The sequence below is a fragment of the Thunnus albacares genome, chromosome 5, assembly GCF_914725855.1.
Source record: "Thunnus albacares chromosome 5, fThuAlb1.1, whole genome shotgun sequence".
NCBI classification, from domain to species: Eukaryota; Metazoa; Chordata; class Actinopteri; order Scombriformes; family Scombridae; genus Thunnus; species Thunnus albacares.
In genome coordinates this window covers 26,178,738-26,195,549 of record NC_058110.1, presented here as the reverse complement: position 1 = coordinate 26,195,549, position 16,812 = coordinate 26,178,738, and the positions used below count along the sequence as shown (strand labels likewise).

Below are 16,812 nucleotides of genomic sequence, written 5' to 3'. Positions count from 1 at the left end.
CTGCTTAGAGCTGCTCCCATACCAGGCCATGATGTAGCCAGGGAGGACACTTTCAATGGTGCATCTGTAAAAGTTGCAGAGTCTCCTCCTGTCCATGCCAAACCTCCTCAGTCTCCTGAGGAAGAAGAGGTGCTGGTTCACAGTCCTCATCACCGACTCAGTGTGACTTGACCACTTCAGGTCCTCGCTGATGTGAACCCCAAGGAACCTGAAGCTGCTGACTTGTTCCACAGGTGCCACCTGGATGTAGACTGAGGTGTGTGCTTCCTGTACCTTCCTGAAATTCAACACCATCTCCTTGGTGCAGATGCTGAGATGGAGGTTGTAGTTCTGACACACATGACGTCAGGGCTTTTACCTCCTCTCTGTAGGCCGCCTCATCACTCACAATGATCAGGCCGATGATGGTGGTGTTGTCTGCAAACTTAATGACGGTGTTGGAACTGTGTGTTACCACACAGTTGTTAGTGAAGAGGGTCCGATTTGGCGTACACCCCTGGGGGACTCCAGTGCTGAGTGTGACGGTGGAGGAAGTGATGTCACCTCACCCTCTGGGGCCTGTTTGTAAGGAAGTCCAGGATCCAGCTGCAAAAGGCACTGCTGAGTCCAAGGGCCCCTGAGCTTGATGACCAGCTGAGAGGGCACAATGGTATTAAATGCTGAACTGTAGTCCACAAACAGCATTCTCACATATGTGTCCCTCTGTTCCAGGCGGGTGAGGGCAGTGTGGAGGGCAATTCAGATCCGTGGACCTGTTTTGCTTGTATGCAAACTGTAGGGGGTCCAGTGAGACCAGCACGGAGGAGGTTTGGTGGGCTTTGTGGGCTTTGATTAGTCACTCAAAGCACTTCATATTGATGGAGGTTAGTGCTGCTGGGTGATAGTCATTGAGGCAGGCAGTTTTCATTTTTTTGGGACAGGAACATACTGGTCTTCTTAAACGAGCGGGGACCACAGTCATTCCTGCCAGGGAGAGGTCTAAAATAATATACTTCAGCCCTATAGTACCGCCATCTGTTTCAGCGCCTCTCCTCTGGCAGAAGATACAGCTCACTAGGGGGCAGGACAGAACACCTTAACTGGAGCTTTTTCCCCAAAGCTGTACAGCTGATGAACACAGAAAAGCTGGTCTAATTGTATTTTAAGGTATGTGGACCAGGGTAGGCCACTGCATGTTTCTTCTTGCACTTATGTCCTTTATGTTTGCACAGGTGTTGTATGTGACGTATTGTTACAGCTATTCCATCTGTACTGTGATTAATCCCACTGGCCTAGTCTTGTGGTAATAAATGAAACTTGAAAACTTGAACTTGAAAACTTACGTAAGTTACAATTAATTCTATATTCCTCCCCTGAATTAGACTGATGGACTATTATAAGGAAACCATTAGTTCATTTGCTCACCTACCATTACTATTTAGAATATTAGTGCCCTCCAGTGGAGCCATTCAAGCATTCCCCTTACCTGCCATATGTTGCTAAGCATAGGTCAACAACACGGTACTATTAAATGATCCAAAATTGGCTATATCTAAGTTTCATTTATTTATTATTTTGCAAGTGTAGAATAACAGTAAGTACAGGCAAAATAAATGCTACACATAGTGCTACACACACCAGGACAAAACACAGAACTGTATTATTATTCATTTGTAGAGTCGTTTTTCTTTAAAATCATCATCAAAAAAATAAAGAAAAAGTAAAGATAAAGTAAATCAACAAATCAAGTGGCTCTCAATAGCTCATTCTAAGAGGTCTATTTAGTTGCTCCGACGGAACCTTTGTTCGCTCTGAGGAGCGGGAATTAAATTAGTGTCACACTGAACGGAAGAGGTTTTCTCATGGTCATGAAAAAACATTGAAGTCACATTGAAGACGAAAATCCCGGTCACAGTGATATTAGGTAACGTAACGCTGTTCGTAAAATAAGTGAAATGATTGTAGTCAGATAGTTTATGGCATAAACTCAAGTTGCTCTCGTCTTTTTAAATGAAAATATCACGAATTTCACGTCCCCGGCGGAGCACCATTGCTAGCTAGCATTAGCAACAGCCTCCATATTCCTGTAGTGTTTTGCCGGGGGACAACCGGCAACCAGTAATTCATTTTTTGCCAGTTTTGTCAATATTTGTTCTGTTGCATTTGCTAAGTAACGTCAGCACATTTCATAAGTCTGAATGCAATTTGAGACGTCAGTAACCACCGTCTAGTAACTAACGATTATTTTCATTATCGATTCATCTGACGATTATTTTCTGGCTTTCCGTATAAAAAGTCAGAAAGGTGAAAAATGCCCGTTATAATTTCCTAGAGTCCAGTTAACAGTCAAAAAACCCAAAGAAATTCAGTTTATTGTCATGTATAACACAACAAAGCTTCAAATTCTCACATTTGAGAAGCTGGAATGAGCAATTATTTGACATTTTACCTTTAAAATGACCAAAATGAGTATTTGATTATGGAAATACTTGCAATTTTCTGTCTATAGAATCGATTAATCGACCGATTGTTGCATTTCTAAATCAAATGCTAACCTAATTGAGTTTGGACATGTTGATATACTGTACAACTGCAATTGACAACCATTTCCACCATCTGTATTTGTTACAGTATAAAAAATCCCATGACAATTTCCTAGAGCTCAAGGTGACGCTACAAGTTGCTTGTTTTGTTCAACCAACAGTCCAAACCCAAAGATATTTAGTTTATAATGATACAAAACAGAGAAGAATAGCAAATCCTCACATATGAGAAGCTGAAACCAGATAATTCTTAATTTTTATTTATAACCTTGACTTAATTGCTCACACCCACAGGACCAGTGAAGGGTCAACAGACTCCTGATGACTTTATTTGGATGACCGCTAACGATGTTTACTTCAAAGGTTGTCCCTCGACTTACTCTATTACGTAGAGCAACTTGTAAGTATGAACAAATTTATATCTATCTAATCTCATCTAAATGTTTCCGGTGTAAGTAATGTCACTCAAGATGACCTAATTTTTTTCTTGATGACCAGGTACACTTCAACCCCACGGAGAAGTTTTGAATGGATGCGTACAACCAGTCATTCCTGCTTACTGCTCTTTACTGAAACAGAAACTCAGAAACTATTCAACAGCAGCAGACAACAGATCTCCACCTCGATGGGTCCAACTCGAACCGGAGTTGGAAGACGCTCTTGTGCCGCGTAAACTGTCAGTAAGTCCTTTGGAGAGCTGGCTCTCCCTGCGCTACTCACTTCCACCCCAGCTGGAGGCTCCTCAGCCCCAGGAGGAAGTGGAGCTTCTGGAGGAGAAGGTCCTGCCACCCATCTCTGTCCCCGTTTTGGAGGATGGGGAGAGTTCAGTAACACCCCTTAGTTGTAAGAATGTTCTGGAGATCCGACGAAGGAAGATGAACCGGCATAAATACAAGAAGCTGCAAAAACGGACTAAATTCCTGAGGAGGAGAGTGATGGAAGGAAGGGGCAAGAAGAAGCAGGTAAGAGTTTCCTCTTTTTGGTGGAGAAATGGATTCTGTGGTCACATAACAATTCTGTCACAACAAGACAAATAATTTAGCTAATTTTGAGCAAATGTACTGTATTTAATGCATAATAATTACTAATGGTGGTGTTTAACTGTTTTACTCAACATATTTCATTATGATATATGATATACAGTATATTCTCACCTACAACGGTCTTTTCTATAGTTGAAAACTGTTTATTTTATTCTAAGCATTGTTTTTATGATTTGCTCTAATTACAACACAACTCTCCATAACTAGCTGAATAAAAATTTATTTCACACATTAACACAGCCAGTGTGTGTTTGTCCTGTGCAGAAACGATTTGAGGAGGACCTGAAGAGGATTTGGACCCGAGCTGGCCTGAAGAAGGCTCCAGAGGGATGGAGTGCGCCTAAGATCTTCATTAAACAACATGGAAACAAAAGGGACTGAGAAACACTGAGTGTGTGTGTGTGTGTCTCATATCTTTCACACTGGACCACACTTCACACATACTGCAGTTAAGCCCGACAAGTCCGCTTCGCAGCTTAACTGAAGCATGTTTTAATGATGAGGACGTATTCCCTATGTGTGTACAATTAATTTTTAACAACGTGTACATAATATAATAAAGATCTGTCTCTGTCAAGCCCGAGGCATGGTATGTTGTAATTTTCTGTTTGTCATATAGTAGCATGATTATTTTAACATTTTTTCCTGTTCATACTGTGGATGGCAGTATTGTGCAGAGTCTGGAAACAGTTGCATTCAGCCACAATCACAACTATCATTCAGTCTATTAATTTTTATGGCGAAACTAAAACAGAAATATGACTCTGAAATATAAGTCAACTATTTGGCTATTTTAAAAATCAAATTAGCTTGTTCAGTAAAACCTTTTTTTTTAGCAGACTAGAAGTAAAACTTAATTTAATCCAGAAACCAGCCTTTCTAAGATCAGGGAAAAAGAGGAAGGAGCTGCTTCCATGGGTGTAACTTTTCCCAATTGTTTACAAATGTTTTATATAAATCACTGGTTTCAGAGAGAAAAAGAAGTTGACTTTATGGAAAAAAGCATTTCTCCACTGAGCAAGATTGACTGTATAAGCCTGTTTTATGTGTTTAAATATAACTGATTTACTGATAAGAACATCTTTCATTTAATAGTGTCAAGCTTGAGTGTATTAGAAGACGTGTCCATTTTTGATTGGCAGAAAGATACAAGACTGTTTAGTTTTGGTTGTAGCTGGGGATGTCCTTTTTACATTAGTGCATTTTTCTCATATTCATGCTTTATCACAATAATCAGGGCAAGACAAACATTCTCTATCACGATTGGCAGGTGACCTCACTGTAAACAAGTTCAGAGATAAAGTAAAAAAATCCCGTTTCAGCATCCAAACCGCAGGAGGAACTGCTTTCATTTGCTTATCCTCTATCTTCACAGTCTTCAGATTAAACAGGGAGCAGCTCCAAGTAACAAATATTATAAAACTAGGCCATTTTTGATTGACAGAAAGATACAATACTGTGTTTTTCATTTTGGTAGCAGGGGACATCCTTTTTACATTTGGAGGAATGCGTCTTAAGTGCGTTTTTTCATATTTATCTAGTATGTTTGTGTATAACAGTTCTCAACAAACTGTTTAACTGTAATTATACGATTATTACTCATGTTTTTCGAGACGAGTGCAGAACCAAAGTGTGGCAGTTTGGGATTTGATCGGCTGGCGGAGGCGGAGCGTGTTGAGGATCCAGCTGAGGCGCTGCAGCTGCAGCTCGGTGTCTTGTGTTGAAACACAATTGACGCTCACATCTCCTCTTGTCAGACTTAACTCACCTCCGCTGACACCACTGTGAAAAAGATGCACCTCGATATGACTCTGCTTCGAAGTAAGTCCCTCGGTTGTCTTGCTTTTTAAAAACGAGAAAAAAAAACAATCTGATGAAACTTTCTTTGTGCCATAATTGGAACCAGGTTAGAATAACCTCTCGGGGACAAAAGACGAAGTTTCTCTGGTCTGTAAACATCTTTTTTAAAAGCATCTACTCAGAAGATCTTTGCAATATGAGCTATAATGTTGACCCAACAGCATCTGACTGATTTTTTAGTTAAAGTACATTTTGTAAAACCATGACTCCTGTTCATTTTCTGTTTGCATATCTTATTTTCTTTTTACTATTCTACCAGCAATGCGCATGACGTTATAAAACTTTAAAACTGCTCATTTTTCTTTGCCGTTTATTTATGCAGGCTATTGTTGATTTAACAATAGGCTATAAAGTTTTTACGGGTGGTAGGCTACAATTTTTAAGACTCAGTCCTTTTTATTTTTTGGTAACATCTCAAAGTCCTCTTTATTTTCATTCCTGCAACTTTATGCTGTGCATTCTTCATCTAGCCATATCTATTTGTCTTATCTGTCTGTAAACAATATGGAGCAACATGGACTTGAAAGTGAAACGGATCATTACATATACAGTAACACTTCATAGCTTTGCTTTGCCTCAGTCTGTTGATGTTGTGTATGTGGGTTTTTTTTTATGGCCTCAGCCCAATGTGTTTCTAGTTAACTGCGGTCTGAGTAGAGGAGTCAGCACAATCCAGCAGCCAGTCATTATATGTGTCAGTAATGAGTGTTTCACCATGAGTGGGCTGCCTTGAGTCCGGACGACGTGGAGGAGGGGGATTACCACTCCAAACATGTTTATGATGGGTTCTGTCTTAATTAAGGGGCACCAACAACAGGCCAGGGGAAAAGATTAGAATTGCTGTTTTGGAATTTTTCTTTCTTTTTTTTTTTTTTTTATAAAAATCCTTTAAACATGTGATCATTCAAGGCACAAAATGACAAGGTTGAAATAAAATGTTTGTGTTCTGTACAGCCCAATCCCACGAGTTTGAGAGCCTGCTGTCCTCAGCAGGAAGGTATTCTAATAGAAAAAGGTGCCCCCACATTGAAATGATGAAATGATTCTCTTTTTCTTAAAGGATAGGTTCAATTTTTTCAAGAGTGTCTTAAACTAATAGTCAAGTGCCTAAATGAACATTGAAGCAGGTTTTGCCTGCTGTAATCATTCCTCCTGTTCATACTGACCATCAGAGAAACTGTGCTTACAATGTAAATGATGGGGGGGGGGGGGGGGGCGCAAAACCCACAGTCCTTGTTTTGAGCAAAAATGCATTGAAAAGTTTATTTGAAGATAAAATGAGACCCCAGCTGTCTGAGTTGAAGTCTAATAAAGTTGTAATCTTCCACAGTTAGTCTTTTTTTTAGTAAAAACAAAAAAAAAGTCGCCTCTTTGTGATGTGCAGTGTTTTCCTGTTCAGCTGCAGTGGAAAGATTTTAACAAAAACAGGGAATTTGGCACTAAAATGACTTTGAAAGATACTGACTTGAATTCGCTAATTTGGACGGCTGAAGCCTTGTATTAGCTTCAAATAAACTTTTAAATACGTTTTTGCTCAGAAGGAGGCTTGTGGGTTTTGGCCCCCGTCATTTCCATTGAAAGTGCATTATGAAAGGATCTCTAAAGGGCCAGTATGAACTGAAGGAATGATTACAGCAAGAAAAAAACACGTCAATGTTATTTTGGACACCTTTTAGGACAGACTTGAAAAATTGTGAACCGATATATTAAGTTAGCTATGATATTTGGGTATTATGCCCTCATCAGGTATACATAAAACATGACTAAGAAGGTATAGTAAGTAGACATCACCTGATTCTGCACACTTATGGTTCCAGTGGAGCTCTACATAATTACATGTATACGTTTACAATGCATCTGAAAGATAAAAATGTTTTCAATGCTATAATAAACTCAGTAAAGTTATCTATAAACATCAAATACATATAGAAAACAATACACACAAAAATATCTTTCTCAACAGCTCACAAAGCAATGGTGTACAATGTTGCAGTATATAATTATACAGTGGAAAGTACTTTCAATCGTTAAGTCTACTAATTTGCAATAAAGCTTCAAAAGTACTTTGTGTGTATGCATGGATGACTAAAAATACCTGAAAGTCTTGGCTGCATTTTAATGTACACAGGAGAGTCAACAGGCTCCCAAAGTCTCTGAATGTGTCTTTGTATATTTAGCTGAATTTGCAGCTGGACAGATTTATTTGATTTATTCGCAACCTGTGACGGGGCTGTGAGTAAACCTCACACGCCCACAACACCTATGAATCACAGAAATTATGCTGTGTAAATACATGCTTTATGTTTGAGTAGTACATACTGTTCAGTATCAGCCTTTTTTTTTGTTTCACCTCAGGGGTGACGGTCTACTAAGTGATACAAATGACAACAGTGATTTTACAGGTCATTTGGTAAATGTCTGTTATTATCCCCGTTAATTCAATAGCACATTGTTAAGTCTTTAGTGTTAAACCAGCTTTGTGAGTCACCAGCCTATGTGTGTCTGGAGGAGAGATGAGAGCAAATTATAGGGGCTGGGACACTTTGTTTTACCTTCTGCAAGAAAGTTTATACCCCTCAATAGAGAACCCACCAAAGTTTTCCAGCATGAGGTCTCCTCTCCAATGCCAGTGTGTGTGCTGAAATAAATTAGCCCAGCTTGAAATATGAAATCACAGCATGTGAAACCGCTGGATTAGAAGCACAGTAGTAGCCGTCTACCGAGGTATTGTTTAGATAGGATGAAATTAACACTGTTTTCATGTGTCGGTTGCCTGTGTTCACATGACGTGCAGCCATAATGAGTAAAGCACCTGGATGGAGAAGGCCAACAAAAATATAACTCCTAAAAATCTGCTTTCTTCCACCCACGCAGAAAGTTTTGTTGTTATGATAACAGTTAGTTGAAAAATGCTGGATGGTATATGTCTCAGTGTGCTCAAGACAGACACAAGCATCTATTCACTGTAGACAGCACATTGCCTTCACAAGGAAACCGTCTCTCGTCAGGTTTGTCTGTAGTTTGGGGTTAAATTTAGGGTTACCCACTGTGAGGCCATCAGTGTAGATAAAGATGTACTTGACTGAGCAGCAACTAACTGTTATTTTCATTGTGGAATTAATCTCTTGATTATTTTTTGATTAATCGCTTAGTCTGAAAAATCTAAAAAAAATAACGAAAAGTTCTGAGAGCCCATGATGATATCTTCAGACTTCTTGTTATGTCCAAAAACAACTCAAAACTTGAAAATATTCCATTTACAATAATAAAAAACAGGAAATGGTATCATTTTAGAAGCTGGAAGCAGAAGATGAAGCTATCAGAAAGCAGTATCAATAAAAAAGGTAATTCTTCACACTTACCTCAAGCCACGAAGATCCGAGTAGGATCGAAATGTCGTCCGGATTAAATTTTGTAGCTTGGAGTAAGTGTGCAGGCATTTCCTAAGGATTAAACAGTTTAAGCAAATCAAAATTGTTCCAGAATAATTTTCTGTCAATCAGCTATTCAATAAATGGTTTTTAACCATTTAACAACTGTTTAACAACAGTTGTCATTGATTACTTGCTAGTTTAATCTGGTATGAAGTTTCAGTAATTTGCCAATTTGAAAATAATTCATCATTGCTTTTTTCTATGTTGAGGTATTTCATTCTTTTTTTCTCCCTCCTATCTTCATCTCTTCTTTATCTCAACATAGAATTTAAATTCTGAATTCTCCAATAAGAGGTCAGAAAAAAAACAAACAGAGACAGAGAAATTAAACAGAAAAGTTAAGAAAATAATGATAAGAGTGAGGAGGAGGAGCTATGGATGTGGGAACATCATTGCCTTTTCAAATCTGCAATATCTTAGCCTTGAGAATGTTTTTTTTTATGTATAGTACTGAATGTCTGCATACATTAAAAACTAACATCACACTGAAGGTTCTGCACCTCTAGCCTCTATAGTTCACAGTACTCATTACCAGTACAGTAACAATACACAGGTGTTTGGTCATGATCCTGGACTTTTGACACCAGACAGTGTGACTGAAGTGAGCTGAATAGCGGCGCGGTTCTTCATCCTCTCAGGATCACGGCCTTGCGACAAGCCAGCGGCAGCTAGGATGAATAGAGCCTCTGTATGCTTTGGCTGCATGCATCTCCGCTGGCCCTTCAGTAAACAGACGACGAAATAGCACTGTGGGAAAAAATGCATTAGAAATAGCAAATGCACAGAAGGAAAATATCTCTACAGTGCGAAAACATAGACAAAATATATTTCCAGAGAATATTGTTGACATCTGGTATATTTTTCTCAAGTTGTTTTCCCATGTGGAACTTTTCTTTTTTAAAATCCTGACACTTTGCCATGCCTTTGTTTCTCCAATTTCCTTCTCTGTTTCATAAAACAGTCCTCTTACTGAACCCACATCTGCTGCGACTGAATTTTTTCACTTTTGGGTCAATCCAGGTCGAACCGTAACACTCCAAAAACTTCAACCATTTCCGGAGTCTTAACATAAATATTTCTCAAGATTTGATTAGTGAACAGTCTTGTTCATCTTATCTATGTAAAACTGCAACACTAGGCAGTATGAAGTAAGAGCTTCAGAAGGATACAACTAATTAAACATGTTTTTGTCTCTTTCAGTTCTTGCTGTGCTCTTCCTGCCAGGAGGTAAGACATTTTTATTTCTCTATGAACTGCCTAATTGAGTGGTAAATGTATAACAGCTCATGTTTGATGTCTCTTTTTCTGGCATTGATTTTCTGAGTCTGTTTATGTATTTGTTGTATCAGCATGGGGTCAGAGCGGCAGCAACAAACTTGGTGTGGTGGTGGAGGCCAAGAACATCACCCTCCCTGCAGGGTCTCAGGCCGTACTGCCCTGCCACAGCCCTCGCATGGTGTGGACCCGGGACAGACTGAAGGACCGTCAGAGGGTGGTGCACTGGGACTTGGCCCGCAACAGCCCAGAGTATTCTGTGGAGCGAGTCCTGGACATGTCCCCTGGAGCCCGCCAGAGAGTCTATAATGGCTTCAATAAGGGCCGCATCTCCGTCCCAGAGTCTGCTTTCAATGATGGCAACTTCTCCCTTGTCATCAACAGTGAGACTTTTATTTTCCAGTAGCACAATGTTGACTGCACTCTTCCATCTATATTTCATCTCATGTTGTTTGGATGCTTTTTTTTCAGATGTGGCCACAACTGATAAAGGTGTTTACACTTGTAATCTGCACCATCATTACTGCCAGATTCACCAGTCCATTCAAATCCAGCTCAATGTCACCAAGTCAGGTGAGTCTTCCTAATCACGCAGCTAATGTTATTCCATGAGTCGTGATATATGACACAGCTTAAATAACAATTAATTTCACACTCATATGTTGCCAGTTCGGAAAGAGAAACGTTTCTGGGATGGAGAGAAGACCGTGTTTGTGGTCCTGTTGGGCAGCTCAGTGGTATTGCCTTGTGTGAACCGGCGCCCCCTGTGGAGAGAGGGCCTCCAGGAGGACCAGCAGCAGGTGGCTCACTGGGACTTCCAGCCCCCTGGAGTGCGTCCTGATAGGGCTGACCGTTTGGTGGACCTCTATGCCTCCGGAGAGCGCCGGGATTACGGACCACTCTTTGGCCAGAACAAGATGAGCGTGGAAGAGGATGCTTTTACATTAGGGGACTTCTCACTGTCCATTTCAGACTTGAAGCCAGTTGATAAAGGCCTGTACTCCTGCCACCTGCACCATCACTACTGCGGTCTGCATGAGAGACGCATCTTTAGGCTGACTGTGGGACCTCCGCTTCCGTCCGCTCCCACTGAAGCACCAAGAATTTTCCCGAATGATGAGCCAGTAGAAAGTAAGCCACTCGCAATTAAAAACAAAGTAAATGCTTGACAACACTTGACAACACTTGAACTTTGTTTTTCCAGACACTAGTAATGGTTAATGTTTTTTCCCATATGGTTTCCCGACTGAATTACGCAGAGCAAGAACACTGCTCCTGGGTTTTTTGTTATATTTATAGGCATAGTTGGTCAGTTAAATCAGTTCCTCTTCTTGCCAGTTTTCTCCTCAGACCTCTGTTTTTGTGTCTGAGCTGAAGAGGGAGGGAGGAGGTACAAAGAATGTAGGCCGGTTGAGTAAGAAAGAAAGAAAGAAAGAAATCTTTCTGGTAGTTGTTGACTGTGAATTCAGCATTGCAAAAATAAAAAGTGAAGTTTTTTAGAGTCAACTATTTGCAGTTCTGGTTTGAGAGGCTGTCTACAGTAAATAGCTTTAAATTGGCTCCAACGGAAGTGGGCTCAATTTTTCCTGCGGACTTTTTATCATTTACAGCTTCTTCATTTACAGCTGGAGACATTTTAACTGTGCCGAGCAGAGGAGTCGGTTCCAACAGCCGGTGATTTAGGGAATTGAGGGTCATATCTTATGTTTTTTTCTCCTTTTGAACCCCTTTTCCAAAAGTTCCAACCACATGTCTAGACTAGTTACACTGTATCTCGAGTTTTGTTTATCTTTCTTTTCTCCCAGTTTCTGCCCTGTTTCTGTGCTGATGTGTATCAGCCTCTGGTAGAGGCGTGTTTACCAGCAGTCAGAGGAAGTCTGATACATCTGTTCAACATCTGGGCCAGCTGTGACATGAAAGAGCAAAGTAAGGGGAGGGGATGAAGGTATGTGTTAGACTATAGATCCTCCTCCCCCTTTAAAAAAACGTTAGCCCATTTAATAACTCTGTAAAGTGTGTTGTGAAGAAATGCACACATGGATAGATGGCATCCTGCCTGCGTCCTTTGAGTAAACCTCCACGAAGAATTTAGTTCGTCTTTATGCACCACTGATCTTGTCTACTAGATTGAACCCAAGTTGTTTGTGCTCACGCAGGCGCCTGCAATCATCTGAAATTACAAATGTCATGAGAGCCTTTCACTTTAATGCTGTAATTATTTATGGCTGGAATGAAAAGACCATTATTCCTTTGTAATCATGAAGGAAGCATTTCGTGAGTTGTCAACAATTCAACAGAAATCTCTATCTTTGAAAATGAAGATACTTTCCTCCAGTTCATTGACTTGCAAATGATGAATTTCCCACAGAGAAAAAAAAAAATACACACACAGGATGACCTCTGTGCACCATATGTGAAATAGCCATTAACATGTACACACGTGTCAAATCTGTCAAGAAAATGGAAATGGGCTACTGCTGGGACATGGCTGTGGCTCCGGTTTCAACGATTGTGCTCCAGAGACAATGACCTTGGACCTGTCTTTGCAGTTTCGTGTATATTAGGTACATAAACCAATGACAGGTAATAATTACCGACCAATCTCCTACTTAGGAGGTGGGTAATTAAATCACAATAAGCTTTTTTTCTTGAATGGTCAGATATTGTACGTTGCATGTTGTCCTCATTAGTCCCTCAGTAGTCTCTAGTTTTACTAGCAGCTTTAATGAGAGGCCACACAGTAAAGGTATATTGAAGAGAAATATCTAAGAGGGAAAGATTGGGTCTATTTCATGATCCTTTTCTGTGATATCGCTTCTGTAATCAGGTTGTTTGTGAACTTAGGGAGAAATTGAAAAGCTGTAATAGCAAGTATTTTTACATTTCAACAGATTTGTAAAGATGCATTGAAGGATCATTCTGCAGAAGTAGCTGCGGTACAGCACACTGGACTATAATAGAAGGAGATCAGTTTGTAGTTGTTATGGTCTTGCATCTTGAAACCCAGCATTTATTTTCTGTGCTTGTTGTTTTTAATAATCATGATCAACTTTCTGAAAAGTGTACGCTGCGAAACTGGGAGCTGCCTGCAGTGTTGTTAGATATGTATTCAAACTGGCCTGTCAGACTCTATAGTTAACCGATAGCTCTGCTGGAGGTGTCACAGATCTATTTTCCATGCATGCAGAAACTAGACTTTTGTGTTTGTGTGCAGACGGTAAAAAAATGTAAAACTAATACAGACACGCAGACAAACCACATAACAGTATTCGTCTCTCTTTCCTCACACTTCTCCTCCTCTTTTTATGGTCAGCCTGTATTTTTCTGAGGAAAAAAATAACAGCTGCATGACATCAGGTCTGGAAGTCATTACCGCCGAACAGCATTTTGACATTTAACTCCTGCTCTCCCTCCATCTTTCTCTGGCTTTTGAAAGCGAATGAAAAGGAAGAAGCCTCGAGGGAAATAAATGTTTTTTGTTGAAAAGTATTTCAATTGGATTCTTGTTTTTGCCATTACGTCTATCCACTGTAACAACCCAATATATCACTGTTAAAAAATGTCCATAAATCCTCTACAATACTTCCCATTGTTATTTCACTGTATATGAATGTACCTTGAGTTTACTTGCTATGTACCGTGTGAAATAATTAGTATTTCTATTCCTATGTATCAGAGAATGGAGTAATTATTTATCTTTTTACTGATATTCTGTCTTTAGGGACCGAAGAGGTGGAGAGTCCACGAGTGGTGAACGTCATCCTTCCTGAGCATCGAGGTTATTTCGTGCAGCATTTGGGCTACTTCCTGGCAACCCTCTTACTGCTGGCACTCATCGTTGTCGCTGTCATCGCGCTGACTCGACGACGCAAAAAGAGAGGTATTGTGTATGTGCATGTGTGTGTGTGTGTTTATTCCGTATTTTGTTCTCGGCTTCTACCTCACAACTTGCTTGTATTCTATAATTATAAAAAGCTTGTTCACTATGGTTGCTCGTGTAAGGGTCACATTTTATATTTTATATTTTTCAGTGCTGGACTATGACATTCATAGATATGACCGGTAAGACATCAACTATACAACAAATAATAATAATTAAAAAGAATATATAATCAAAATTTTAAAAAAGTCTTTTAATTAATTCCAATGGTAAGCAAAAGATGATTTATTTCGATGCAGGAGAAACATGATCAATGACGGTGAAATATCATTACACTGCACAGAGCTGAAGGCCTGTAACCAAGAGCCTCCGAATTCAGGTACAGTAAACCTCATCCACACACATGCAGTAAACACACATAGCATTAATAAAACAAAAGTACTTTTTGCTTTGACATAAACTACATGTCTGCTACAATCCACAGACTACAAAAACAACCTACTGAAAGAGAGGGATATGACCAAAGACTGCAATATGGGTGAGCAGACATCCTGCAGTAAAACAGTTGTATTTCAGTTAATACACACTCAACAGTAACCTCCTTACAGCCACATTTTTTTTTTTTTTGATATGATGTCCCTCTGCCACCTCCTCATTCAGAATTTGATGGGAAGCTGTGGAAGTGAGCGAGATGTTTCTGAGATGCTGCTGGCAGGTCCAGGGCAAACGCCAGAGGAGTGAAGGACCTTGGAGAGAAGGAGAGAAAAAAAAGAGGAAACCCAAGAGAGGACAGGAGGAATGCTCCCTCTGCTGTAACTCTAGCACACTAAGCTTTTTTCACTAAAAGGCATCGACATTTTTTTACATGTTATTTTTTATATAACTTGCAATTTCACAGCTGTTATAACAATATGATCCTTAATCGTTGCATTCATTGGTTGATTTATGATGAATATTAGGCATTTTTATCGTCCGTTTTTTTATGTTTTTTACTTAAATGCATGATGTTTATTCAAGTATGTTTTATTTGTACGGTGCATGCTTACAGAGCTGCAAGTTAACAGCTCTTTTTAGTTGTTGAAATTTGATCATTTTCTTTTTTTTTTTTTTGCACAAATTCTGCTGTACTGTAATTTGCAAAAGATATTGCATCATGTTTCAAAAGTTAATTTACTGTATGTAGACAGTGTTTGGAAACAAGTGCCACACATTTCTAGCTATAGATAGTGATTGGTTTTAAACAGATGATCATGGTACTTTCAAAGTGACGACATTTAACTTTTTTTTTCTGAATTTAACCTATTTTAGAAATACAGACTGACTTAAATTCTTCTCCAAATAATCTTTCCTCAAATGGACATATACACTGGCCTCTTGGAATAGATCGGTTCATTAATAACTTATTAGGGGAAAGATAATGAAATTGTAGGACCATGGACTAAAGGCTCAGTCTATCAAAACTCAGGAAAAAGAAAATCTTTTAACCATTTATATGGATTTTAATGGGCAGTGTAGTACTTGTTTGCATCAAGCATGTACCATGTACCCTGGTTTAATAAAACACTGAATTTTCATTACTGAATCTGCTGGTGATACAGGTACAAATCTGCTATAAACTGTGTGGCTGCAGCTCTACGAGGTTTACTGCAGGAAGAAGTGTGTCTACAATCTCAGTAATGCTAAATCACACCCCTTTTTTTAAAAAATCTTTGTTTCTCGCTCCCTGTCTTGCTCTCTCATCCATTTGCACAAACTCTAATATTGCTCTGTTCTAATAAAACATTGTTCTATTAAAAATTCACAACATTGGCCACAGACTCCTCAATTTGATCCAGTTATTAGAGGGTGCTCCACAGACATTAACCCACATAGTGGGTGTTTGGATGAATTGGGAACTCTGCTATGAAAATATAATGTATCAGTCGCCTCTGAAGTCTTGAGGAATATGGATACAAGAGGATGAATAATTGAGGTAAGTGATTATTTTAGAATGTAGAGTGATGCAGATGCATGACTCTTGTTTGACAGGCATTAACGGCAGTGTTTTTAGTCTAATAAATACAAAATTCATGTGTTTTGCTAAATAACAATGGAGTAGACATTTTACTACAGCGTACTGGCATCCCTTGGGTGCTCAATCAAGCCCAGTAATAATAAAGCAGTTACAATTATATATCAAATTATTGTTATTATTAATTGTGAATATTGTTATAGACATACTGTATTTAATAAGATCTATGAATTACTTTTATACTATCATTTGTGCAGTTAGTGCAGCTTCTCTTTTTTCCCCTCTAGTCAATCACATTGCTGCTTCTGTATATTTGTATTTCATTTTAGATATTTTTTTCTTTGTATGTATTTATTTTTTATTTTTTATTATTTTAATTAAGATTTTCATTATAGGATTTAAATATATATACATACATATTCTTAGGATTATTAAAACAAATGTGACATTTATTAGTTGTCCAAAAATAGATCGTCATATATTTCAGGTTACATAAACAATATTTTTTATTATATAGGCTATTGTTGTATAATACAATTATATAATTTTCATTCATACGTTATTTGAGTGGGTTTACATTAAATTAGGCTTGACAGAAATATCCACTGAAAGAAACTAGTATCCAGACTTCATCCAGCCTCTTTGTTCGTGTTGTGACTGTGCAGTTGAGTGTACAGTATGACTGTTGTATAAGCTGTGCTTGTAGGCCCGCGCACAGCCCAGACACACCACTAGATGACAGCACTGTCTAACCAATTAGCTTGTGAAAAAATAAAGCAATATTCCC

At 39.0% G+C, this 16,812-nt stretch overlaps 2 protein-coding genes across 3 annotated transcripts; both read left to right on the top strand.

Annotated features, from left to right (window-relative positions):
- Positions 1 to 1,796: 1,796 nt before the first annotated feature.
- aurkaip1 (aurora kinase A interacting protein 1) lies at positions 1,797 to 4,148 on the top strand. Its single transcript, XM_044352442.1, has 4 exons — positions 1,797 to 1,903; positions 2,817 to 2,922; positions 3,021 to 3,484; positions 3,830 to 4,148. Exons 2-4 carry the CDS (start codon positions 2,871 to 2,873, stop codon positions 3,944 to 3,946), a joined length of 633 nt encoding a protein of 210 aa, XP_044208377.1. The 5' UTR covers positions 1,797 to 1,903; positions 2,817 to 2,870; the 3' UTR covers positions 3,947 to 4,148.
- An 81-nt stretch (positions 4,149 to 4,229) lies between these two features.
- Positions 4,230 to 15,823, top strand: LOC122982850 (matrix remodeling-associated protein 8-like). 2 transcript variants are annotated; one of them, XM_044352440.1, is made up of 10 exons: positions 4,230 to 5,386; positions 10,060 to 10,086; positions 10,209 to 10,517; positions 10,606 to 10,707; positions 10,804 to 11,265; positions 13,856 to 14,014; positions 14,166 to 14,196; positions 14,314 to 14,393; positions 14,499 to 14,552; positions 14,675 to 15,823. In XM_044352440.1, the coding sequence occupies exons 1-10, from the start codon at positions 5,359 to 5,361 to the stop codon at positions 14,698 to 14,700; spliced, it is 1,278 nt and encodes a 425-aa protein (XP_044208375.1). In that variant the 5' UTR covers positions 4,230 to 5,358; the 3' UTR covers positions 14,701 to 15,823. The 2 variants fall into 2 exon arrangements, with proteins under 2 accessions (XP_044208375.1, XP_044208376.1); XM_044352441.1 differs by lacking the exons at positions 14,499 to 14,552; positions 14,675 to 15,823 and having other exon boundaries at positions 14,358 to 14,389.
- The last annotated feature ends 989 nt before the right edge of the window (positions 15,824 to 16,812 follow it).